The following is a 27,206-nucleotide window of genomic DNA, read 5'->3' on the forward strand; positions in this document are numbered from 1 at the left end:
CTCTTTCGAGGACGACCCCTACCCCGCCTTCCTTCCCCTATAGATTTATATGTTTTCCATGTCATTCTACTTTGAATACTTTTGCATACCCTACCAAATTCATCCACCAATCTCTGCAACTTCTCTTCAGAATCTCCGAAGAGCACAGTGTCATCAGCAAAGAGCAACTGTGACAACTCCCACTTTATGTGTGATTCTTTATCTTTTAACTCCACGCCTCTTGCCAAGACCCTCGCATTTACTTCTCTTACAACCCCATCTATAAATATATTAAACAACCACGGTGACATCACACATCCTTGTCTAAGGCGTACTTTTACTGGGAAATAATTTCCCTCTTTCCTACATACTCTAACATGAGCCTCACTATCCTCGTAAAAACTCTTCACTGCTTTCAGTAACCTACCTCCTACACCATACACCTGCAACATCTGCCACATTGCCCCCCTATCCACCCTGTCATACGCCTTTTCCAAATCCATAAATGCCACAAAGACCTCTTTAGCCTTATCTAAATACTGTTTACTTATATGTTTCACTGTAAACACCTTGTCCACACACCCCCTACCTTTCCTAAAGCCTCATTTTTTATTTATGCCGACAGAGTAAGGTACCTAGGGATTGGCAGAGAGCATGCATAGTTCCTTTGTATAAAGACAAAGGGGACAAAAGAGAGTGCAAAAATTATAGGGGGATAAGTCTGTTGAGTATACCTGGTAAAGTGTATGGTAGAGTTATTATTGTAAGAATTAAGAGTAAGACGGAGAATAGGATAGCAGATGAACAAGGAGGCTTTAGGAAAGGCAGGGGGTGTGTGGACCAGGTGTTTACAGTGAAACATATAAGTGAACAGTATTTAGATAAGGCTAAAGAGGTCTTTGTAGCATTTATGGATGTGGAAAAGGCATATGACAGGGTGGATAGGGAGGCAATGTGGCAGATGTTGCAGGTGTATGGTGTAGGAGGTAGGTTACTGAAAGCAGTGAAGAGTTTTTACGAGGATAGTGAGGCTCAAGTTAGAGTATGTAGGAAAGAGGGAAATTATTTCCCAGTAAAAGTAGGCCTTAGACAAGGATGTGTGATGTCACCGTGGTTGTTTAATATATTTATAGTTGGGGTTGTAAGAGAAGTAAATGCGAGGGTCTTGGCAAGAGGCGTGGAGTTAAAAGATAAAGAATCACACATAAAGTGGGAGTTGTCACAGTTGCTCTTTGCTGATGACACTGTGCTCTTGGGAGATTCTGAAGAGAAGTTGCAGAGATTGGTGGATGAACTTGGTAGGGTGTGCAAAAGAAGAAAATTAAAAGTGAATACAGGAAAGAGTATGAGGTTATGAGGATAACAAAAAGATTAGGTGATGAAAGATTGGATATCAGATTGGAGGGAGAGAGTATGGAGGAGGTGAATGTATTCAGATATTTGGGAGTGGATGTGTCAGCGGATGGGTCTATGAAAGATGAGGTGAATCATAGAACTGATGAGGGGAAAAGGGTGAGTGGTGCACTTAGGAGTCTGTGGAGACAAAGAACTTTGTCCTTGGAGGCAAAGAGGGGAATGTATGAGAGTATATTTTACCAACACTCTTATATGGGTGTGAAGCATGGGTGATGAATGTTGCAGCGAGGAGAAGGCTGGAGGCAGTGGAGATGTCATGTCTGAGGGCAATGTGTGGTGTGAATATAATGCAGAGAATTCGTAGTTTGGAAGTTAGGAGGAGGTGCGGGATTACCAAAACTGTTGTCCAGAGGACTGAGGAAGGGTTGTTGAGGTGGTTCGGACATGTAGAGAGAATGAAGCGAAACAGAGTGACTTCAAGAGTGTATCAGTCTGTAGTGGAAGGAAGGCGGGGTAGGGGTCGGCCTAGGAAAGGTTGGAGGGAGGGGGTAAAGGAGGTTTTGTGTGCGAGGGGCTTGGACTTCCAGCAGGCATGCGTGAGCGTGTTTGATAGGAGTGAATGGAGACAAATGGTTTTTAATACTTGATGTGCTGTTGGAGTGTGAGCAAAGTAACATTTATGAAGGGGTTCAGGGAAACCGGCAGGCCGGACTTGAGTCCTGGAGATGGGAAGTACAGTGCCTGCACTCTGAAGGAGGGGTGTTAATGTTGCAGTTTAAAAACTGTAGTGTAAAGCACCCTTCTGGCAAGACAGTGATGAAGTGAATGATGGTGAAAGTTTTTCTTTTTCGGGCCACCCTGCCTTAAGGTGGGAATCGGCCAGTGTGATAATAAAAAAAAAAAAATAATATACCATGCTCTTGGTTAAGACACAGTGCCCAGAAGGGAGATGTATTCAGCTTCAAGTTTATAGTTTCAGTCATGCTGTGTTAGATGCCCTGAGAATATGTCAACTTTATGGGAGCTTGGTGAATGCTTTCTGAAGTCAAACTCACATTGAGGAACACCTGATTACAAAAAGAATCAGAAATTTACAAGAGGACATAGACCACACTGAGCTTTGTTGATGTCCTGGGAAGGAAACACCTGGGACTAAAAATTTATATATGTGTAGTGTTAAGCAAGCGTCAATTTACTCATCAGCTGTATGCTTGCCAAAATAAGCTCTGGTGGACTGGGCTGCCAAAGCCAGTGAGCCTTAAATGCCTCTGGTGTCATGGGTGCAGGCATAGAGAGGTCTGACCTGGTGATACATGCAAAGGAAATGAAATGTTAAACCCACATTGGAAGCAGCCATTGTATAGTTGGTAAGCAGGGTTAATGAAGTGGCTGGCCTATCTTGTGTCTTTCAGATATCTCTCCAGCAGATAAGCACTCTTTAATGCCCCCACATTACACAGGCTGGAGCCTCCAGGCAGTGCCTGAATCATGGTAACTTGGCAGAGGTGAGTGTTATGATCTGTTCTTAATAAGGATGTCCAATCTAGAAATAAGGGTAATGCTAGGCCCCATCTTTTTGAAGCTTGCAAATCTCTGGGACCTCGGGAGAGCATGTAAAGTACCCATACAAGTGTCGGAAGCTACAGAATTAGGTGGGAATGGTTGGTTTTGAGAAGGACCTGACTAGTATGAGCCAGTAGTCCTTAGTTTTTCAACTGAAGCATGAACAGTAGACTAGAAGTGATGTATGGTAATTTGAGAATCACTTTACAAGACCATTCTAAAACTATGTGGATAAGGATATTTCAAAAATATCACTTTAATATGTTATTTATCAAGTCAGACTGTAGGAAAAGGTCCAACTGATTCACAATTTCTCAAAAGTTCACTTATAAAGTCAGTCATTATGAACTTCCCAGCCTGAAACATCTGGGTAATGAACTTAACTACCACAGGGAAGAAAAGCTCTAAATTGTACTGACAAGTAAAAGCCTGATGATAGTCAAAGATGCCAGGCCTCCTTTAGGGTCAGGCCAGCTCTATGAATGGACTAGTGGTACAGCCACAGTGAAGTAAAGAGGTGGCTATTGGGGCTAATGCTTCCCCAGATGCAATTGGTGGATAGGGGACCTTTAGAAACTTCAGGTAGGGAGTTCCAGATTTTAGGGTCTTTTATGTGCATTGAGTTTTTACACAAGTTGAGTCAGATGCAGGAGATATCAAAGAGATTTTTGTGTCTTGTGTTTTGCCTGTGAGTTCTGTTGCAGCTATAAAGGAAGAGTTTCACATACGTGGGTCAAAAGCTGGGTCAAAATGATACACTGATTTTTTCAATAAATAAGCTAAGGGATAATGAATACGTACAATTCAAGCTTGGATACTAACAATACAAGAGAGTAAGAATTTTTAAACAGTTCATATAGTATAACAATGCTGTACTAAACAATTAAGTATTACAAGTGTCTGATAAGGGTGAAACTTCACTATTACTAGTTGTAAGCTATAAATTTTGTATGGTCTGGGATAAGAAATTAGAGTATGTTGGAAGAAAAAAAAAGGACAACAAATAATAACTAGGTGTCTAATTTGGTAGCTGATATTGCACAAACTGCTAACAATGAAAACTGCTGACAATATAACTAAGAGCATTTAAACAATACATATGAATGCAGTACTTCTTTCTTTTAACCCTTTCAGGGTCCAAGGCCAAAATCTGAAGTGGTGCTCCAGTGTCCAAGAAATTTTGAAAAAAAAAAAAAATTATTTTTTCTTACAGAATTAAAGAGCATATTTTTGTGAAGGTAATAAGACAAAAAAAAAAATCTGATCAGTACTTACCGAGATACAGTGCCAAGAAGTTTGTCAAAAATGATGTGGTGGCGGCAACATCGACGAATTCCACATACGCGCATTACATTATTTTGTGGTTTTAGTTGTTTTTTCTTTTCTTTTCCAATTTTTTTCTATTCCTACTAACATTTGGGGCCTGAGAGACCAATACTGTATATAATGTATATATATAAACTCACTGTATTGAACACAATAACTGCACTAAAGTTATTATCATATTATTGTTTACCACTGTTGTTTATTACAATAAACATACACAAATATTGTATAATACTAATGTTCTATCATATATTTACATATTTACAATCACTGGACATGGTTTTAAAACTGCTGGAGCTTGTGGAACTCCTTGAAACAAGGCACCATGCACAGAGGCACCTTACTTTCCTCACACATAAACCGAGTGTCTTTGCGTCTTTGTTGCCGTCGTTTTGTTTGTGCACAGACAATGCATCTCTTCTGAGCAAATTTCTTCTTAGTTGAAGGAAGCTGTATTATGAAATGATCACCTTCTCTCCTCAAACGCTTGGGTATATCCTGAGGAATTTGAGGACCATGTTGTATAGCAGGTGTTGTTACCTGGTACTTCATTATGAGTTGTCTGACAACAGACAAACAAAATTCACCATACGGTGGTTTGTTGCCAGTCTTTATTTGGTACATATTATATGCATTGAGCATTGAAATGTCCATGAGATGGAAGAAAAGTTTCATGTACCACTTGTAACTCTTACGAACACAGTCAACAAAACCAATCTGCATGTCACACTTGTCAACCAAGCGCATGTTTTGTGTATAATCAATCACTGACACTGGTTTTCGAATACGTTCATTAGTCACTCGATCAACTTTGCCACTGTCTTGCATTTCATTACGGTGAATGGTTGTCAACAATGTGACATCTCGTTTGTCGTGCCACCGTAATGCCATGATGTCATTGGCAGTAAACACCTGCACGTCATCACCACGAGCACCTGCGTTGAGCCTGGGCATATGTTTACGATTAGAACGCACTGTGCCACACACATCTGTCTTGTTCACTCGCATGAAATCACTGAGTAATGGGCTTGTGTACCAGTTATTGGTATATAATGTATGCCCCTTACCAAGATAAGGTGCCATCATGTTTCTCACTATGTCACCTGAGATACCCAATAACATCTTGGTATCTTTCAATGTTTTACTACCCGTGTATACAACAATATCCAACACCAGGCCACTGTCACAATCACAGAGTACAAACAGTTTTATACCGAAGCGTTTCCTCTTGCTCGGTATATACTGCTTGAATGACAGTCTACCTTTGAACAAAATCAAAGACTCGTCAATTACAAGATTCTTGAATGGATAAAAGTATATGCTGAACTTTTGTTTGAGATACATGAAAACATTTCTAATCTTGTATAACCTGTCACTTCTGTCAGGCCTGGTTTTGTCAGAGAAGTGCAACATACGTAAGAGTAAGATAAACCTGTTCACTGGTATGATTTCACTGAAGACCGGGGTAGAAATTAGCCGATCTGTGGACCAGTATGCTTTTATATTATGCTTATAGATGTGAGGCATAAGCATTATTGTTGCAAAAAGCAAATACATTTCTGCAACAGTCGTCTATTTCCACCTGTGTAGTCTTGACTGTGGTGATAAGATCGTATTTGCCATGGTGTACTCAAAATACTTATTACTTTCCCTGACAATAATTTCCATCAATGGCTGGTCAAAGAATAATTCAAAGAATTCCAGTTCATTGGCCATGGTTCCAAGGGGACAAGTAGGTAGAATTCCACTTTGAGAATCATCAAAGTGGTGAGGCTTGGGAACAAAATTGGGATTTTGCTGCCAATCCCACATACGGTTTGCTGGTGGATACTGGACATCATAGGCTGGTTGTGCGGGTGGTTGTGGTTGTGGTGGGCTGGTGGCTGGCGCTCCACTTTGTCCTTGAACTGATGAGTCAGCAGCGTGGGTCCCAGCGTGGCCTGGTGAGTCACGCATGGCGGTGCCACTACCATCACCACCAACACCATCCACTGATGCCTGTGGTCTATCCATGCCAAGTGTAGCCACATCATCCTCACTATCACTACCTAAAACTGGTGTTGGGCCACGGAATGTACTCTGGGATGTACTCCGGGATGTACTCTGTCCCCTGGGCACAGCATAGAGTACACTACCCGAGCGCATGCGGCGGCGAACATACCGACGCTTCACTGGTGAATATGATTCCTCACTATCACTACTCGATTGATCGTTGAGCGCAATAAAATCACAGTCCACGTCACTATCATCATCATTACTGAAGTCAGAGGCCTGGCCACGCGAAAATATTAGTTTTCTCTTGCGATGAGGAACAACCGACCGTGAGTCACGAGTGCCCACACCAGAGGTAGAAGGTTGAGGATCGTCAGGGTTTTCTGCACTATTATCGATATCCTGGTCATTCTTTTCGGTCACTAACTGATCAAAGCCGTAGAATTCGTCTTCATTTCCACTTCCATCAGTGTCAGAACTATCAGATAGGAAGAGGAGAGTCCCAATTTTCCGGGGAGTGAGAGCTGACTTGCGACGAGGCATGGTGAACAAGGGTAACTGAGCCAGCATTCCCACAATGCTATGCGGGCGCCTAGATTTTTTGTTTATGGCGCACACCCACCACGCAGACCCGTTCTCTCACATGTAGGCCTATGAGCGTTTTCGCGCTAAATTTGACAGCGCTAGAATTTTGGCGTAGATCTACGGTTTGGACACTCATCGTAAAGCCGTTGATCTACGGGACGGACCCTGAAAGGGTTAACAAGCTGGCCGTATTCCACCGAGGCAGGGTGGCTCGGAAAGAAAAATGAAAGTTTTCTTTTTAAATTTAGTAATGTGTACAGGAGAAGGGGTTACTAGCCCCTTGTTCCCGGCATATTAGTCACCTTTTATGACATGCATGGCTTGCAGAAGAAGAATTCTGTTCCACATACCCATGAAGATAAGGGAAAAAACAAGAACAAGAAATAGTAAGAAAATAGAAGAAAACCCAGAGGGGTGTGTGTATATATATGCTTGTATGTGCATGTGTAATAGAAGTAGCAAGATGTATGTGCCCGAAATCTTGCATGTTTATGAAACAAAAAAGACACCAGCAGTTCTACCATCATGTAAAACAATTATAGGTTTCTGTTATACACTCACTTGGCAGGATTTTTAACCCCGGAGGGTTAGCCACCCAGGATAACCCAAGAAAGTCAGTGCGTCATCGAGGACTGTCTAACTTATTTCCATTGTGGTCCTTAATCTTGTCCCCCAGGATGCGACCCACACCAGTCGACTAACACCCAGGTACCTATTTGCTGCTAGGTGAACAGGACAACAGGTGTAAGGAAACGTGTCGAAATGTTTCCACCCGCCGGGAATCGAACCCGGGCCCTCCGTGTGTGAAGCGGGAGCTTTAGCCACCAGGCCACCGGGCCATCCCTGGGCAGTTGCTGTCTACCAACCTACTACCTAGGGAATAAAGTACAGTGGACCCCCGCATAGCGAACGCCTTGCATAGCGAACATTCCGCATAGCGAACGCTTTGATCGCTAAAATTTTGCCCCGCATAGTAGACAAAAACCCGCTCAGCGAACTTCGTCCGAGACGCGTCCAATGTGGGCCCTCAGCCAGCCTCACATGTGCCGCCCGTCCCATTGTTTACCAGCTAGCCTCCGCGGTAACATTCAAGCATACACTCGGAATATTTCGTATTATTACAGTGTTTTCGGTTCTGTTTGTTGAAAATAAGTGACCATGGGCCCCAAGAAAGCTTCTAGTGCCAACCCTGTGGTAAAAAGGGTGAGAATTAGTATGGAAATTAAGAAAGATTTTGAAGGGTTTGGGGCTAACCCTGAGAAGCCTATGCCAGTTGTGGAATCCATTGTGCCTACTTCAAAAATTAAGGAAATGTGTGCACAGTGGGTTGAACTGCAAACCTTTATGGATGAAAATCACCCTGACACAGCTGTTGCAAGGCGTGCTGGTGACTATTTCAATGACAATGTTATGGCCCATTTTAGACAAATCGTAAAGGAACGGGAGGTACAGAGCTCTATGGACAGAAAGAAGTCCAGTGACTCTGAAGCTGGTCCTAGTGGCATTAAAAGAAGAAGGGAAGTAACCCCGGAAAAGGACTTGCCTCCTCAAGTGTTAATGGAAGGGGATTCCCCTTCTAAACACTAACACTCTCTCTCCCCTCCTCCCATCCCATCAATCATCACCAGATCTTCAATAAAAGTAAGTGTCATGTAATTGTGCATGCCTTTTTCAGTTTGTGTGTACTAAAATTAACATTTTTTTGTGGTAAAAAATTTTTTTTTTCATACTTTTGGGTGTCTTGCACGGATTAATTTTATTTCCATTATTTCTTATGGGGAAAATTAATTCGCATAGCGAACATTTCGCATAACGACCAGCCCTCTTGCACGGATTAAGTTCGCTATGCGGGGGTCCACTGTACTACGTATATTAGACAAGTCATATACTTAGTATGTACTAGGTAAAGGTGTAATTTGGCTATGAGGTAGTATGTCACTAATAGTAGCCAAGTTAAGAGTATTTTGAGATGAAGTTTTTTTTTTTTTTTCAACAAACCGGCCGTATCCCACCGAGGCAGGGTGGCCCAAAAAGAAAAACAAAAGTTTCTTTTTTCAAATTTAGTAATTTATACAGGAGAAAGGGTTACTAGCCCCCCACTCCTGGCATTTTAGTCGCCTCTTACAACACGCATGGCTTACGGAGGAAGAATTCTGTTCCACTTTCCCATGGAGATAAGAGGAAATAAACAAGAATAAGAACTAGAAAGAAAATAGAAGAAAACCCAGAGGGGTGTGTATATATGTGCTTGTACATGTATGTGTAGTGTGACCTAAGTGTAAGTAGAAGTAGCAAGACATACCTGAAATCTTGCATGTTCATGAGACAGAAAAAAGGACACCAGCAATTCTACCATCATGTAAAACAATTACAGGCTTTCGTTTTACACTCACTTGGCAGGACGGTAGTACCTCCCTGGGCGGTTGCTGTCTACCAACTTACTACCTAGGGAATAAAGTACTACATATATTAGACAAGTCATATACTTAGTATGTACTAGGTAAAGGTGTAATTTGGCTATGAGGTAGTATGTCACTAATAGTAGCCAAGTTAAGAGTATTTTGAGATGAAGTTATAACAATAATAACAGATACAAATTGAGCATGCATAACACTGTATGTGGAGATTAGTGAGTATATACTGCACCTTATTCTGACTCAAACCAGTACTGTATCACATAAGAATTTTGTTAGGTCATTCATTAGCTATATAGTGTCTTCTACCTGTGGTTGATATTCTTAACACAATTTTACTCTCACAAATCACTGATGGATTTTTCTCTAGATGAGTTGCCTTAGTCTGTGGAGAAGGTTGTGTCTTTTCTTTGTAAGGTACTCATTAACATAAACATTGCATGTGATACTTATGGATGACTATGTTATGTCATATCTTTTAGAACAGGAGTGAAATTGTAACAATACAGTTTGTTTCCCATTAGATTTACCTATGAATCTTGCTCCTTTGATTTCAGTGCTCTCAATGTTCACATGAAATTTATCTTTGATGAGTTGAAGAGTGGTCTTAAGACAAGAATCTTAAGCAGTGGAGTCTGGGAGATGACTCCTGTTATAAGCATCTGAAAGCTGCTGTTGCTCAGTTTGGTTTTCATAGTTTTGAATGAAGTCAGTGAGTTGCACATCCATGTGCAACTTTCCTTCGCTAATAGTATTAAATGTATGTACCTAAAATAATGTAATAGCCCTTATATATTCTAATTTTACAAATATGTATATAAAGCAGCATCTTTGCAGGTTCTGTTAATATTGCATACCTGTACACCAAGCGAAAATTTAACTGGACTTACAGCCAGTATATTCAGCTGAGCCTTGTGCAAATTATCTCCAGCATCTTAGGTAAGTACAGTTATCATATTGAGAGTGGAAATGAATAGTACAGAGTTTTAACTAGCATTGTGTAGTAAATTCAAATTCAAAATTTACTTCCACATAATACATTGTTTATACAGAAATGGGTGATTTTTTGGTAATACTGTACTTGTAGAAAGCCTGTGGTTAATCAGAACATTATGGGCAAGCTTAAACTTGCTAAGAGTTAGTGGAGAACTATGTAGTGTTATCAACCTGTGGTCCAGAATTGTATATATAGTCAATAGGTTGAGAGTTAGTTTAAAATTTTGTAGTGGAGCCAACGTATTAAGTTTTATATATAGTAGTAACGCTGTCAGCAGTTCAGAGATTAATGATATACTGATAGTTAATGATCTTAGCAGAACCATATACTGTAGTACAATCAGCATGTTGAGAGGTAGTTCAGAATTGGATATTGGTCAGCATGTTACACCAGATATGTAGGCAGAATTTGAAATAGCAAGGTGTCTGAAAAGTTCAGTGAATTTGAGGTTTTAACACTCAAGAATCTTATATAATTTTGTAGCACTAATACAGTGCCTGTATATAATGACTAATAAGCATGTTAGACAAATATAAAAAATAGCTAATTATATACAGTAGATCACTAATTGAAGCAGTCAGACTATGCGAGATTGTTTGAATACTATTGGAAAATTGCACCCAGAACTATCAGTATTGGGCTTTATAAAGTGTGAAAAAATCATTGTAGGTGCTATGCCACAGTGGTGCACACTGTAAGATTTTACCCCCTCCCTCCCACCTTCTACTCTATTAACTCCTGTGGGTGAGTGGTTTTGTTTTGAGAGGCACTGTACCTCCCTTTCCCACTCATACCACCATCCATATCATCAGTTGCCCTGTGGAAGCATTGTGTGTGATAGTGATTTGTGTTTATCAAAAGATTCTGTATCTTTTCATCACCCCATCTTGTCTGCATATTAATTATGGTATGAAAGAAAGTGGAGGTTTTAAATATGCCTGCAGCCTGTGCACATGTGATAGCAGTGGCATAATCCTTTGACCTTGGGTAATCCTCCACTCGTATAAAAACAACATATATATATATATATTTTTTTAACAAGTCGGCCATCTCTCACTAAAGCAGGGTGACCCATAAAGAAAGAAAATCCCCAAAAAGAAAATACTTTCATCATTCAACACTTTCACCTCACTCACACATAATCACTGTTTTTGCAGAGGTGCTTAGAATACAACAGTTTAGAAAAATATATGCATAAAGATACACAACATATCCCTCCAAACTGCCAATATTCCAAACAACTCCTTTAAAGTGCAGGCATTGTACGTCCCATTTCCAGGACTCAAGTCCGGCTTTATAAAAATAACCGGTTTCCCTGAATCCCTTCACTAAATATTACCCTGCTCACACTCCAACAGCTCATCAGGTCCCAAATACCATTCGTCTCCATTCACTCCTATCTAACACGCTCATGCATGCTTGCTGGAAGTCCAAGCCCCTCACCCACAAAACTTCCTTTACCGCCGCCCTCCAACCTTTTCGAGGACAACCCCTACCCCGCCTTCCTTCCCCTACAGATTTATACGCTCTCCATGTCATTCTACTTTGATTCATTCTCTCTAAATGACCAAACCACCTCAACAACCCTTCTTCAGCCCTCTGACTTTTATTAACTCCACACCTTCTCCAAATTTTTAAGTGCAGGTATTGTACTTCCCATTTCCAGGACTCAAGTCATGCTAACCAGTTTCCCTGAATCCCTTCACAAAATATTACCCTGCTCACACTCCAACAGCTTGTCAGGTCACAAAAACCATTTGTCTCTATTCACTCTTATCTAACACGCTCACGCACGCTTGCTGTAAGTCCAGGCCCCTCACCCACAAAACTTCCTTTACCCCCTTCCTCCAACCTTTTCGACGACGACCCCTACCCCACCTTCCTTCCCCTACAGATTTATACGGTCTCCAAGTCATTCTACTTCATTCCATTCTCTCTAAATGACCAAACTACCTCAACAACCCCTCTTCAGCCCTCTGACTAATACTTTTAGTAACCCCACACCTCCTCCTAATTTCCACACTACGAATTCTCTACATAATATTTACACCACACATTGCTCTTAGACAGGACATCTCCACTGCCTCCAGCCGCCTTCTCACTGCATCATTTACAATCCAAGTTTCACACCCATGTGAGAGTGTTGGTACCACTATACTTTCATATATTCCCTTCTTTGCCTCCATGGATAACATTTTTTGTCTCCACAGATACCTCAATGCACCACTTGCCTTTTTTCCTTCATCAGTTCTATGGTTAACCTCATCCTTCATAAACCCATCTGCTGACAAGTCAACTCCCAAATATCTGAAAACATTCACTTCTTCCATACTCCCTCCCTCCAATGTGATATCCAATTTTTCTTTATCTAAATCGTTGGATACTCTCATCAACTTACTCTTATCTATGTTCACTTTCAACTTTCTACCTTTACACACCCTCCCAAACTCGTCCACTGATCTTTGCAACTTTGTTTTTAACTCTGTTTTTAACTGACAAATCTATTCGTTCCCTAGGCTTTCTTAACCTGTTTATCTCATTCCAAATTTTTTTTCTTATTCTCAGCAAAATTTCTTGACATTGTCTCTCCCACTCTATCATTTGTTCTCCTTATGCACTCTCTCACCACTCTCTTCACCTTTCTTTTACTCTCCATATACTCTGCCCTTCTTACATTACTTCTGCTTTGTAAAAACCTCTCATAAGCTACCTTTTTCTCTTTTATCACACCCTTTACTTCATTCTACCAATCACTCCTCTTTCCCCTTACACCCACCCTCCTGTACCCACAGACTCCTGCCCCACATTCTAATACTGCATTTTTAAGACTATCCCATCCCTCTTCAACCTCCCACTACCCATGCTTGCACTAGCCCACCTTCCTGCCAATAGTTGCTTATATCTCATTCTAACTTCCTCCTCCCTTAGTTCATAAACTTTCACCTCTCTTACTTGCTGTTGCCATTTCCTTTTGTCCCATCTTCCTCTAACTCTAACTGTAGAATAGCTAAATAATGGTCTGATGTATCTGTTGCCCCTCTATAAATATGTACATCCTGCAGCCTACCCCTCAACCTTTTATCCACCAATACATATTCTAACAAACTACTTTCATTATGTGCTATATCACACCTTGTATATGTACTTATTTATCCTCTTTTTCATAATTTCAGACTTAAAAATGTATCTTTGTATCATTAATTGTACTAACTCATATTAATAATAGAGTAAACAAACCTAATTACAAACTTAAAAATGTATATATCATACATTGTACTACCTCATATTAATAACAATAAAATACGGGATATATGTAGTCTACCACTCTTCACCTGTCTAGACTTAAGTAGTCGTTAAGTATAAGGTTAAGCCTGCCCGAAATTCCTCGTCATGATAGTGGCTTTCTTTGTACCACTCAGATTATGAAATGTAAACACGCATTGTAACCTTTGCAAAGAAATAAAATTTTGATTCGATTTGATTTGAGATGTCTTAACCCCACTCCCACCAGACTGAAGTCCTGTCATAACTTCCCCTCTCCTCTAGATTGAAATCCTGTCGTTACTCCACTCCCATGAGATTGAAATCCTGACAGTGCAACTGGAAAGTTATGTTAGTTGGTATAGCACAGTGACTGAACATGTATTTGCTTCTTGATGTTCATGAGTGTGAGCTAGGTGTGGCTGGTGGAGTTATTTCAGATACATTTGTATTTTGTCAGTCTTATGTGTATTATAAAGAAATTTTTGTAATTCTTTTCAGCAATATCGGTCATTCTGCCAGTATTCAGCTATCGACTGCTGGTAGATGACTCTGCATTAGGACTTTTGGGTTGTATATCAGCAGTATTTGGCAATATAATTTATGGACTTTCATCTTATCCTTGGCTCTTCTACTTAGGTTAGAAAATGCTTCTTTTCTTGTTTCAATTTTTTAACTCTATTCTCTTTTCTATATAATATACAGGCTGATGCATTAAGTCTTATTTACCTAATAGAGTATTTTTTGTAATGTGGTAAATAAAAAAAAATATATTTAATGGTACTTCCATTACATTGAGCTTGATATATGTATTGCTGAAAAGTGTCATACAGTACAAAATGATTAGAACAGTATAACAGAAGAATGGATGAACACTGCAGCAGGCATACCAGCCTATATGAACATAGCTCTGCTCCTGTATGAACATAGCTCTGCTCCTGTATGAACATAGCCCTGCTCCTGTATGAACATAGCTCTGCTGTATGAACATAGCTCTGCTCTTATGTGAACATAGCTCTGCTCCTGTAAGAACATAGCTTTGCTCCTGTATGAACATAGCTCTGCTCCTGTATGAACATAGCTCTGTTCCTGTGTTAACATAGCTCTGCTCCTATGTGAACATAGCTCTGCTCCTGTATGAACATAGCTTTGCTCCTGTATAACATAGCCCTGCTCCTATGTGAACATAGCTCTGCTCCTGTATGAACATAGCTCTGCTCCTATGTGAACATAGCTCTGCTCCTGTATGAACATAGCTCTGCTCCTGTGGGAACATAGCTCTGCTCTTGTATGAACATAGCTCTGCTCCTGTGGGAACATAGCTCTGCTCTTGTATGAACATAGCTCTGCTCCTGTGTGAACATAGCTCTGCTCCTGTATGAACATAGCTCTGCTCCTGTGTGAACATAGCTCTGCTCCTGTATGAACATAGCTCTGCTCCTGTGTGAACATAGCTCTACTCCTGTGTGAACATAGCTCTGCTCCTGTATGAACATAGCTCTGCTCCTGTATAAACATAGCTCTGCTCCTGTATGAACATAGCTCTGCTCCTGTATGAACATAGCTCTGCTCCTGTGTTAACATAGCTTTGCTCCTATGTGAACATAGCTCTGCTCCTATGTGAACATAGCTCTGCTCCTGTGTTAACATAGCTCTGCTCCTATGTGAACATAGCTCTGCTCATGTATGAACATAGCTCTGCTCCTGTATGAACATAGCTCTGCTCCTGTGTTAACATAGCTCTGCTCCTGTATGAACATAGCTCTGCTCCTGTATGAACATAGCTCTGCTCCTGTATGAACATAGCTCTGCTCCTGTGTTAACATAGCTCTGCTCCTATGTGAACATAGCTCTGCTCCTGTATGAACATAGCTCTGCTCCTGTATGAACATAGCTCTGCTCTTGTATTAACATAGCTCTGCTGCTATGTGAACATAGCTCTGCTCCTGTATGAACATAGCTCTGCTCCTGTATGAACATAGCTCTGCTCTTGTGTTAACATAGCTCTGCTCCTATGTGAACATAGCTCTGCTCCTGTATGAACATAGCTCTGCTCCTATATAACATAGCCCTGCTCCTATGTGAACATAGCTCTGCTCCTGTATGAACATAGCTCTGCTCCTATGTGAACATACCTATGCTCCTGTGTGAACATAGCTCTGCTCCTGTATGAACATAGCTCTGCTCCTGTGGGAACATAGCTCTGCTCTTGTATGAACATAGCTCTGCTCCTGTGTGAACATAGCTCTGCTCCTGTATGAACATAGCTCTGCTCCTGTGGGAGCATAGCTCTACTCTTGTATGAACATAGCTCTGCTCCTGTGTGAACATAGCTCTGCTCCTGTATGAACATAGCTCTGCTCCTGTGGGAACATAGCTCTGCTCTTGTATGAACATAGCTCTGCTCCTGTGTGAACATACCTCTGCTCCTGTATGAACATAGCTCTGCTCCTGTATGAACATAGCTCTGCTCCTGTAACTACAAATTTAGTAGGTATAAAAAATACACAAAGGTAATAAAGTATTCTGATTTTGGCCTATCTGAATTATTTATTAGACACAGTTAAACATCAATAACATTACAGTATTAATAAAAAACTAGATATGGTTACAGAATCAAATTTAATCACATATGCTGTACAGTATATACTTCCTCTCACATTTCATCAGTCATTGAACTCGGCTGGTAATGTTACATACTGCTCAACTTAATTCACAATATTCGGTAATATACAAGTGGGTGCCTTACCACTCTAAATGCCATTTACAGCTCTTGCTTCACACTAGCACTATGATTGGTCACTATCTCACAACTACTGTAATGTATGTAAATCCATCTTCTTGAACACAAAATCTAGGCACTAGTAATTCTCTTCACATCATTGTACATTGCACCACATAAACCTTACATCACTGAATACCCATCACATCTGCTTCACTGTAAATTGATTATCTGTCATTACACTGAATGATAATTTACTGCACTGGTTGCCATGCCTCACTACTTAACAGTACCTTCCTGTTGTCTGGTCACTGATATACGGCATCATTTCTAGTTCACTTCACTGCTCTTCACTGCTAGTTTTATGGATGGCATCCTATCATGCCTCCTTATTTGTTTGCCCACATCACTAACTGTCTTGTACATTTTGCTTTTGTTTGTAATGTCTACTTAGTTTGTTTTGAAGTTATTGTCATGGTGCCTTGTCATTCCCTATAAAGAAAAGTCTCTTCAGTTTTGAAATGTTGCTTTTGAGAAAGTCTACTACTCGGTGGCCCGGTGGTCTGGTGGCTAAAACTCCCGCTTCACACACGGAGGGCCCGGGTTCGATTCCCGGCGGGTGGAAATTCCGACACGTTTCCTTACACCTATTGTCCTGTTCACCTAGCAGCAAATAGGTACCTGGGTGTTAGTCGACTGGTGTGGGTCGCATCCTGGGGGACAAGATTAAGGACCCCAATGGAAATAAGTTAGACAGTCCTCGATGACGCACTGACTTTCTTGGGTTATCCTGGGTGGCTAACCCTCCGGGGTTAAAAATCCGAACGAAATCTTATCTTATCTAAACCAGCTTGTGGCACCCACTCAGTCATCCCACACTATGACAAACCCAGCTCATGGCAGTCAGTCACAGTCTCCTATGCTATGACAAACTCAGCTCATGGCAGTCAATCACAATTATACCACACCATGGCAAACCCAGCTTATGACAGCATATCGCAGTCATTACATTATAACAAATTGACAATATGACATTGGTGTGCTGCTATGTGACTTTGAGTAACACTACATAGTATGAATATTGCAAGGTTTGTGTAGCTTTACAAACAAATTATATAACTGTATGTGAAATGAAGTGTTACATAAGCATGTGTTATAATGAATGATTATAGGTATGTTACTGTTATCAAGTATATTGGCTATTTAATGGTCAAATGATCTAATGATTTAATCATCAAGTAGTGTTACTTAGCCATTACTTGTCTTGCAAATATGTTCATGTGTAGTACAGTTTTTAGTGTAGCCTGTATTTTGAGAAAGACCAATATTAATAAATACATTTCAGTACTATACTGTAATTGATTGTGATGAGGTTTTAGTGCTTAATTTTGGTGTCATTATTTCCTAGGAGCAGTATAATTATACTGTACTATATATCTAATTGTGAATATTATTTGTGGCCTAAAACTTAATAAAAAACTTCCATTTCAGGCAGTATTGTTTCTTGCCTGGGAGGTTTGCCTTTGATTGTCACACGGTCCATTATCAGCAAAGTTGTGCCACGAGAAGAACTGGGCAAGGTTTTCTCTCTTCTGGCTTCCTGGGAGTCCATCATACCTCTACTTTCCAACCCATTATATACATTTTTATATAATGCCACCATTAAAGTCTTTCCAGGAGCTATGTATTTTTTAAATGCAATTTTCTTTATTAATGCTTCAGTTATTTACATGTAAGTGTACTTATAGTATTATATTTCTTTTATTTATATTTGCTGTTTCTGATATTGGGAGTAAAGTTATACAGTGGTACCTTGACTTATGAGTTTAATTCATTCCGTGACCCAGCTAGTAACTCAACTTGCTCGTATATCAAATCAATTTTCCTCAAGGAAATTAACTGAAATGTCATTAATCCGTTCCAGCTCCCCAAAACCCACCCCAATTTTTTTTTATTAGATTTTAAATAAGAAAAATGTATTTATAAATAAGAAATATTGTATACTCCACCCACCACCATCTTTACTCCACTCACCAGCATATCTACTCCATTCATCACCCTCACTACTCCACCCACCACCCTCACTACCCCACCCACCACCATCTCTACTCCACCCACCACCTTCACTACTCCACCCACCACCATTTCTACAACACCCACCACCCTCACTGCTCCACCTACCACCATCTCTACTCCACCCACCACCTTCACTACTCCACCCACTGCCATCTCTACTACATGCACCACCTTCACTACTCCACCCACCACCATCTCTACTACACCCACCACCCTCACAACCCCACCCACCACAATCTCTACTCTACCCACCACCTTCACTACTCCACCTACCACCATTTCTACTACACCTACCACCCTCACTACTCCACCCACCATTATCACTACTCCATCCACCACCCTCACTACTCCACCCACCACCCTCTCTACTCTACCCACCACCTTCACTACCCCACCCACCACCATCTCTACTCCACCCACCACCTTCACTACTCCACCCACCACCATCTCTACTACATGTACCACCTTCACTACTCCCCCACCATCATCTCTACTCCACCCATCACCTTCACTACTCCACCCACCACCATCTCTACTATATCTACCACCCTCACTACTCCACCCACCACCATATCTACTCCACCCACCACCATCACTACTCCACCAATCTCCATAACTGCACCCACCACTATCAGCACTCCACCCACCTTAACCCCTTGACTGTCGCAACCCCCAATCCTGAAGTGTCTCCTGGTGTCGCAAAATTTCAAGAAAAAAAATTATTTTTTCTTATGAAATGGTAGAGAATCTTTTCCCGATTGTAATGACACCAAAAACACGAAATTTGATGGAAAACTGACGGAATTACACTCTCACGAAGTTAGCGACCTCAGCGTTATTTACAAATCGGCGATTTCGCACACTTTGAGCCCTATTTTCGGCTAATTACATTGTTCCAGTCGACCAAACTCATAGCTATTTCTTTAGAACTCCACTTTTTCTATCGATTGAGTACAAGAAACTGCCCATTTACCGATTTCAACTACCCAATAACATGGTTAGAAATTTGCAATTTGGCCAATTTCACGAAAATTAAAAAATATGACAATTTCAAAATAATTTCCAGAATGAACAATACAGACATTCCTGGCTCTAAAATAAAATTTTCTTTGTTCATCAGTCATGTTTCCAAGCCCCTCTGATATTACTCTTGCTTTATATTTTGAATTTTTATTCAAACAAAAATTAGAAGATTTACTGTTATGCAGACTACTGCAATACTGTAATAATTGTATAAATAACATCAACCCATTCATGACTGCATATTAGAATGGCTAGTTGGACATTTATTGGACAATGACATCATTTGTTTCCTTTTGAACATCGGCAAAAATCAAACATTTCCAATACTTTGAGCTCCATTTCCAGTTTTCTTTTTAGTAAAATCAATCAAAATCACCTCTATTTCTATAATATGTTTGCCATTCTATCAAATGAGACCAAGAAAACGAGAATACAACCATAAATACTATACGAAAATAGACCACAAAGTCGGCATTTTAATTAAAAAAACGGTTGGAGTTTTTTTTTTCTCATTATGCACTGCATGCTCCAGGATTTTTTTATATGGTGCACACTGACCACACAGACCCATTCTCTCACATGTGGGCCTACCAGCTTTCTCCTGCTTGATTTGAAGCCGCTAGAATTTATGAGTATGTATACGTCAAACACGGTACCTCGTAAGACGTATATATACGACCTCGACAGTCAAAGGGTTAATGTTTCTGGACAAACTCTGAGTGTTGAAATGGAGGCTACCTCCTCCCCGGTTTTATACGAGAGTCAAACAAGGGACGAGGTGCCTCACTACAATCTGGAATTAGCGTGGGAGTATTATCCTTCCAATTATGTCTTGGAAGAGCATGTGGGATGGGACAAAGTACCTGACATCCTCTTGGTACAGAGTTAGATTTGACTTCAGATACACCGCCAACTAGTGGCGGCGTATCTGAAGCTCGCTTGTAACTTGGATTTTGGCTTGCAACTCAAAGCAAAAAATTGACTGAGTGATGGCTTGTAACTAGGAAAACTGGTAAGTTGGGGCACTCGTAAGTCAAGGTACCACTGTACTTGCACTGTTTATAAGAATATTACGCAAACATTAAAGCAAGATTACTGTGGAATTTATTTTAGAGTATAAGAGCTACATCCTTCCCTGTAACTCTCCTTGTGATTAATACAGTGGACCCCCGGTTTACGATCAGCTCCCAATGCGACCAATTATGTAAGTGTATTTATGTAAGTATGTTTGTATGTGTATGTTTGGGGGTCTGAAATGGACTAATCTAATTCAAAATATTCCTTATGGGAACAAATTCGGTCAGTACTGGCACCTGAACATACTTCTGGAATGAAATAATATCGTAAACCGGGGGTCCACTGTACAGTGGACCCCCGGTTAACGATATTTTTTCACTCCAGAAGTATGTTCAGGTGCCAGTACTGACCGAATTTGTTCCCATAAGGAATATTGTGAAGTAGATTAGTCCATTTCAGACCCCCAAACATACACGTACAAACGCACTTACATAAATACACGTTTTCAAGACTGGAAATACTGTTATCATGAATATTTCACAGAAATAATATATATTTACTTAAGTGGTGTATTTGTAGGAATAACACTAATACTAGAAAGTATTATATGGTAAATAAAAGTTGTAGACTGCATTTTACATTCACATAGAGTTTTTTTTTTAACACACTGGTCATATCCCACCAAGGTAGGATGATCTAATAAGAAAAACAAGTTTTTCTTGTTAAATTTGGTAATTTATACAAGAGAAAGGATTACTAGTTCCTTGCTCCCAGCAATTTAATCTCTTCTTATGACACACATGACTTATGGAGGAAGAATTCTTTTCCACTTTCCCATGGATACAAGATAGAAAACACACTTTGATATCCCTTGTGCCCATCTCTCCCTATGCAAAAATGCTATGCATATAAAGGGCCCTAAAATCTGGAATTCTTTGCCTGAAAATACAAAAGGGCCCCTGCTTGCGCACCAATTCAAGGCTCTACTTAAAAATCACCTCATCTCCCAAAACTAACAAAGCAAACACTATATATTATTGCCACCATCAACTCAAAAATTGCCAAATTTTATAAGATTATTTCAAAACTAAAATGGTCTCAATCTCATTATGTATAATGTGCTAAAATATAATACTGTAACTTGTTATTCAACTATTTAATTCAATTACTGCTAAACCACTACTACTTCTGTTGATATATAACAAACAATGTTCAATTCGAACCAACTATGATATATATGTCTAGTATTAAGTAGTCTTTAAAGCATTAGGTTTAGTCTGCCCAAAATGCCTCAGCATAATAGTGCTTTCTTTGCACTTACCATATCAGTATTGTAATTACACATTGTAAACTATGCAAGGAAATAAACTCCTTAATCCTTATAGTATGCCATTGACATCAGCTAGGTCTGTATAAGTTGTGTCATGTAAGATAAGATAAGATAAGATTTCGTTCGGATTTTTAACCCCGGAGGGTTAGCCACCCAGGATAACCCAAGAAAGTCAGTGCGTCATCGAGGACTGTCTAACTTATTTCCATTGGGGTCCTTATTCTTATCCCCCAAGATGCGACCCACACCAGTCGACTAACACCCAGGTACCTATTTGCTGCTAGGTGAACAGGACAACAGGTGTAAGGAAACGTGTCGAAATGTTTCCACCCGCCGGGAATTGAACCCGGGCCCTCCGTGTGTGAAGCGGGAGCTTTAGCCACCAGGTCAACAAGTCGGCCGTCTCCCACCAAGGCAGGGTGACCCAAAAAAAGAAAGAAAATCCCCAAAAAGAAAATACTTTCATCATCATTCAACACTTTCACCACACTCACACATTATCACTGTTTTTGCAGAGGTGCTCAGAATACAACAGTTTAGAAGCATATACGTATAAAGATACACAACATATCCCTCCAAACTGCCAATATCCTAAACCCCTCCTTTAAAGTGCAGGCATTGTACTTCCCATTTCCAGGACTCGAGTCTGGCTATATAAAAATAACCGGTTTCCATGAATCCCTTCACTAAATATTACCCTGCTCACACTCCAACAGATCATCAGGTCCCAAATACCATTCATCTCCATTCACTCCTATCGAACACGCTCATGCGCGCCTGCTGGAAGTCCAAGCCCCTCGCCCACAAAACCTCCCTTACCCCTTCCAACCTTTTCGAGGACGACCCCTACCCCGCCTTCCTTCTCCTACAGATTTAAATGCTCTCCTTGTCATTCTACTTTGATCCATTCTCTCTGAATGACCAAACCACCTCAACAACCCCTCTTCAGCCCTCTCACTAATACTTTTATTAACTCCACACCTTCTCCTAATTTCCACACTCTGAATTTTCTGCATAATATTTACACCACACATTGCCCTTAGACAGGACATCTCCACTGCCTTCAACCGTCTCCTCGCTGCTGCATTTACCACCCAAGCTTCACATCCATATAAGAATGTTGGTACTACTATACTTTCATACATTCCCTTCTTTTCCTTCATAGATAACGTTTTTTGACTCCACATATACCTCAACGCACCATTCACCTTTTATCCCTCATCAATTCTATAATTAACCTCATCCTTCATAAATCCATCTGCCGACACGTCAACTCCCAAGTAGCTGAAAACATTCACTTCTTCCATACTCCTCCTCCCCAATTTGATATCCAATTTTTCTTTATCTAAATCATTTGATACCCTCATCACCTTACTCTTTTCTATGTTCACTTTCAACTTTCTACCTTTACACACACTCCCAAACTCATCCACTAACCTTCGCAATTTTTCTTTAGAATCTCCTATAAGCACAGTATCATCAGCAAAAAGTAACTGTGTCAATTCCATTTTGTATTTGATTCCCCATAATTTAATCCCACCCCTCTCCCAAACACCCTAGCATTTATTTCTTTTACAACCCCATCTATAAATATATTAAACAACCATGGTGACATTACACATCCCTGTCTAAGACCTACTTTTACCGGGAAGTAGTCTCCCTCTCTTCTACACACCCTAACCTGAGCCTCACTATCCTCATAAAAACTCTTTACAGCATTTAGTAACTTACCACCTATTCCATATATACTTGCAACATCTGCCACATTGCTCCCCTATCCACTCTATCATATGCCTTTTCTAAATCCATAAATGCAATAAAAATTTCCCTACCTTTATCTAAATACTGTTCACATATATGCTTCAATGTAAACACTTGATCTACACATCCCCTACCCACTCTGAAACCTCCTTGCTCATCCGTAATCCTACATTCTGTCTTACCTCTAATTCTTTCAATAATAACCCTACCGTACACTTTTCCTGGTATACTCAGTAAACTTATTCCTCTATAATTTTTACAATCTCTTTTGTCCCCCTTCCCTTTATATAAAGGGACTATACATGCTCTCCGCCAATCCCTAGGTTACCTGGAGGTTACCTGGAGGTTATTCCGGGAAACAACGCCCCCGCGGCCCGGTCCATGACCAGGCCTCCCCTTCTCCTCTTTCATACACACATACATTTATTAAACAAAAGTACCAACCACTCCAACACTATATCCCCCCTGCTTTTAACATTTCTGTCATGATCCCATCAGTTCCAGCTGCTTTACCCCCTTTCATTCTACGTAATGCCTCACGTACCTCCCCCACACTTACATTCTGCTCTTCTTCACTCCTAAAAGATGGCATACCTCCCTGGCCAGTGCATGAAATTACCTCCTCCCTCCCTCAACATTTAAAAGTTCCTGAAAATATTCTCGCAATCTACCTAATACCTCCCTCTCCCCATCTACTAACTCCCCTACTCTGTTTTTAACTGACAAATCCATATGTTCCCTTGGCTTTCTATTTAACTTGTTTAACTCACTCCAAAATTTTTTCTTATTTTCATTAAAATTTCTGCTTTGTAAAAACCTCTCATAAGCTAACTTTTTCTCTTTTATCACACCCTTTACTTCATCATTCCACCAATCACTCCTCTTTCCTCCTGCCCCCACCCTCCTATAACCACAAACTTCTGCCCCACATTCTAATACTGCATTTTTAAAACTCATCCAACCCTCTTCAACCCCCCACTACTCAGCTTTGCACTAGCCCACCTTTCTGCCAATAGTCGCTTATATCTCACCCGAACTTCCTCCTCCCTTAGTTTATACACTTTCACTTCCCTCCTACTTGTTGTTGCCACCTTCCTCTTGTCCCATCTACCTCTTACTCTAACTGTAGCTACAACTAAATAATGATCCGATGTATCAGTTGCCCCTCTGTAAACATGTACATCCTGGAGCCTACCCATTAACCTTTTATCCACCAATACATAATCTATTTTTTTTTTTATTATCACACCGGCCGATTCCCACCAAGGCAGGGTGGCCCGAAAAAGAAAAAACTTTCACCATCATTCACTCCATCACTGTCTTGCCAGAAGGGTGCTTTACACTACAGTTTTTAAACTGCAACATTAACACCCCTCCTTCAGAGTGCAGGCACTGTACTTCCCATCTCCAGGACTCAAGTCCGGCCTGCCGGTTTCCCTGAATCCCTTCATAAATGTTACTTTGCTCACACTCCAACAGCACGTCAAGTATTAAAAACCATTTGTCTCCATTCACTCCTATCAAACACGCTCACGCATGCCTGCTGGAAGTCCAAGCCCCTCGCACACAAAACCTCCTTTACCCCCTCCCTCCAACCCTTCCTAGGCCGACCCCTACCCCGCCTTCCTTCCACTACAGACTTTCATTAAGTGCTACATCATACCTTGTATATTTATTTATCATCTTTTTAATAAAATATGTCTTACTTATTACCAAATCTCTTTCTACACATAGCTCAATTAAAGGCTCCCCATTTACATTTACCCCTGACACCCCAAATTTACCTACTACTCCCTCCACAACATTTTTACCCACTTTAGCATTGAAATCCCCAACCACAAGTACTCTCACACTTGGTTCAAAACTTCCCATGCATTCACTCAACATTTCCCAAAATCTCTCTCTCTCTCCTCTACACTTCTCTCTTCTCCAGGTGCATATATGCTTACTATAACCCACTTTTCACATCCAACCTTTATTTTACTCCACATAATCCTTGAATTAATACATTTATAGTTCCTCTTTTCCTGCCATATCTTATCCTTCAACATTATTGCTACTCCTTATTTAGCTCTAACTCTATTTGAAACCCCTGACCTAATCCCATTTATTCCTCTCCACTGAAACTCTCCCACCCCCTTCAGCTTTGTTTCACTTAAAGCCAGGACATCCAGCTTCTTCTCATTCAAAACATCCACAATCATCTCTTTCTTATCATTTGCACAACATCCACGCACTTTCAGACTTCCCACTTTGACAATTTTCTTCTTCTTATATATTATTATTATATAATCCATGTACTAAAGCTGTTTATTTATTACACTTCTTTATTTCTTTTACAGATGGATTTTTTCCAATAGAAGAGATGAAAGAAGTGAACACCTCATCGATGAAATAGAAAACATTCCAGATGTTGAAACATGATTTATGCAAGAAATCCTGTAAAGTTATTTTTGGAAAAAGTACTGTGTATTAGTCCTGGTACAGTACTCTGATTTATTATACTTAATATATTTTGCATGAGAAAATTGTCATGTAGGTCTCCACTTACAAATGCATGAGTTGCACAGATCCACATTTACAAATGAGGCCCAAAAGACATAATATTAAGAAAAATAACTGTTTTATGAATGAAAATCTGAGGCTCCGAATGTCTGGGATATAAATCTATTCTTTGTACAGTACTGTCATTCTCTATATGATAATGGGCTCAGAGTTTCAAAGTATTTGCTCATAAATTGAAACACTAGGAATACAATATGTTTGTTGTTGGGGCGTTACTCTATGTTTTATAATGTTTTAGTTCAATTTTGGAGATAATGGGTTAGAAGGCTTCTTTTGTTAGCCATGAGTGTCATCAAAGATGACTAAAGTGCTGGGAGCAGTGGGCTAGTAATCTGTTTTTCTCTAATTACTAAAAAAGTTTAAGAATAAAATTTTGAAAACGAGCATATGAATGCAAGTTGGTGTAATACAGATAATAAAAAATAGTGTTATGAATGAAAAGAAGCTGGATGTCCAGGCACTAAGTAAAACAAAGCTGAAAGGGTAAGTCTGGAATGCCAGGGGTAAATAAAAATGGTAGGCAGTTAATTGAGTTGTGTTTAATAGGGGGTTTGGTACTAGCTAATATTTATTTTGAAAGGAAGGGGGATAAATAATGATACAAGATATAATATAGGGCACAATGTTAGCAGATTGTTAGTGGACGAAAGGTTAATGGGTAAACTTATGGATCTGCATGTTTTTAGAGAAGTGACAGATGTGTCACATCATTATATAGTGGTAGCTACAGTAAGAGTGTAAGGTAGACGAGTATGAGTACAAAGAGACTGGCAGTAGTGGCTAAGAGGGAAGTGAAGCTAATTGGTTTAACTTTTTCACTGTCTCCTACATAGATCTATGTTAATGATACCAGTGTTGCTCATGTAAATATGCTGTGAGTAGTAAATTTTGGCTTAGACATGAAAAAATGGGTCTGTGCAGTGGGCTTGCTTGCATAGTTTTGAAAAAATCTTGCCAGTACCTGGAGTTTACCTGGAGAGAGTTCCGGGGGTCAACGCCCCCGCGGCCCGGTCTGTGACCAGGCCTCCTGGTGGATCAGAGCCTGATCAACCAGGCTGTTGCTGCTGGCTGCACACAAACCAACGTACGAGCCACAGCCCGGCTGATCAGGAACTGACTTTAGGTGCTTGTCCAGTGCCAGCTTGAAGACTGCCAGGGGTCTGTTGGTAATCCCCCTTATGTGTGCTGGGAGGCAGTTGAACAGTCTCGGGCCCCTGACACTTATTGTATGGTCTCTTA

At 40.3% G+C, this 27,206-nt stretch overlaps 1 protein-coding gene across 7 annotated transcripts in view; it reads left to right on the forward strand.

Moving 5' to 3' along the window:
- LOC128688637 (lysosomal proton-coupled steroid conjugate and bile acid symporter SLC46A3) overlaps window positions 1–27,206 on the forward strand; it is a 60,677-nt gene that overhangs the window by 22,311 nt on the left and 11,160 nt on the right. For 3 of the 7 annotated variants that reach the window (XR_011391932.1, XR_011391929.1, XR_011391930.1), the window contains 4 exons: window positions 10,053–10,154; window positions 13,975–14,112; window positions 17,687–17,927; window positions 25,745–25,883. Coding sequence is in view for 2 of the 7 variants with exons in the window: in XM_070084519.1 (XP_069940620.1) it covers window positions 10,053–10,154; window positions 13,975–14,112; window positions 17,687–17,927; window positions 25,745–25,826 (563 nt within the window). In the remaining 5 variants the exon portion in view is untranslated. Of the gene's footprint in view, window positions 1–10,052; window positions 10,155–13,974; window positions 14,113–17,686; window positions 17,928–25,744; window positions 26,055–27,206 lie in introns of those variants that run through there. The other 4 variants (XM_070084519.1, XM_053776559.2, XR_011391931.1 and 1 more) reach the window with 4 other exon arrangements.

The sequence above is a fragment of the Cherax quadricarinatus genome, chromosome 13 (genome assembly GCF_038502225.1).
Source record: "Cherax quadricarinatus isolate ZL_2023a chromosome 13, ASM3850222v1, whole genome shotgun sequence".
Lineage (NCBI taxonomy): Eukaryota > Metazoa > Arthropoda > Malacostraca > Decapoda > Parastacidae > Cherax > Cherax quadricarinatus.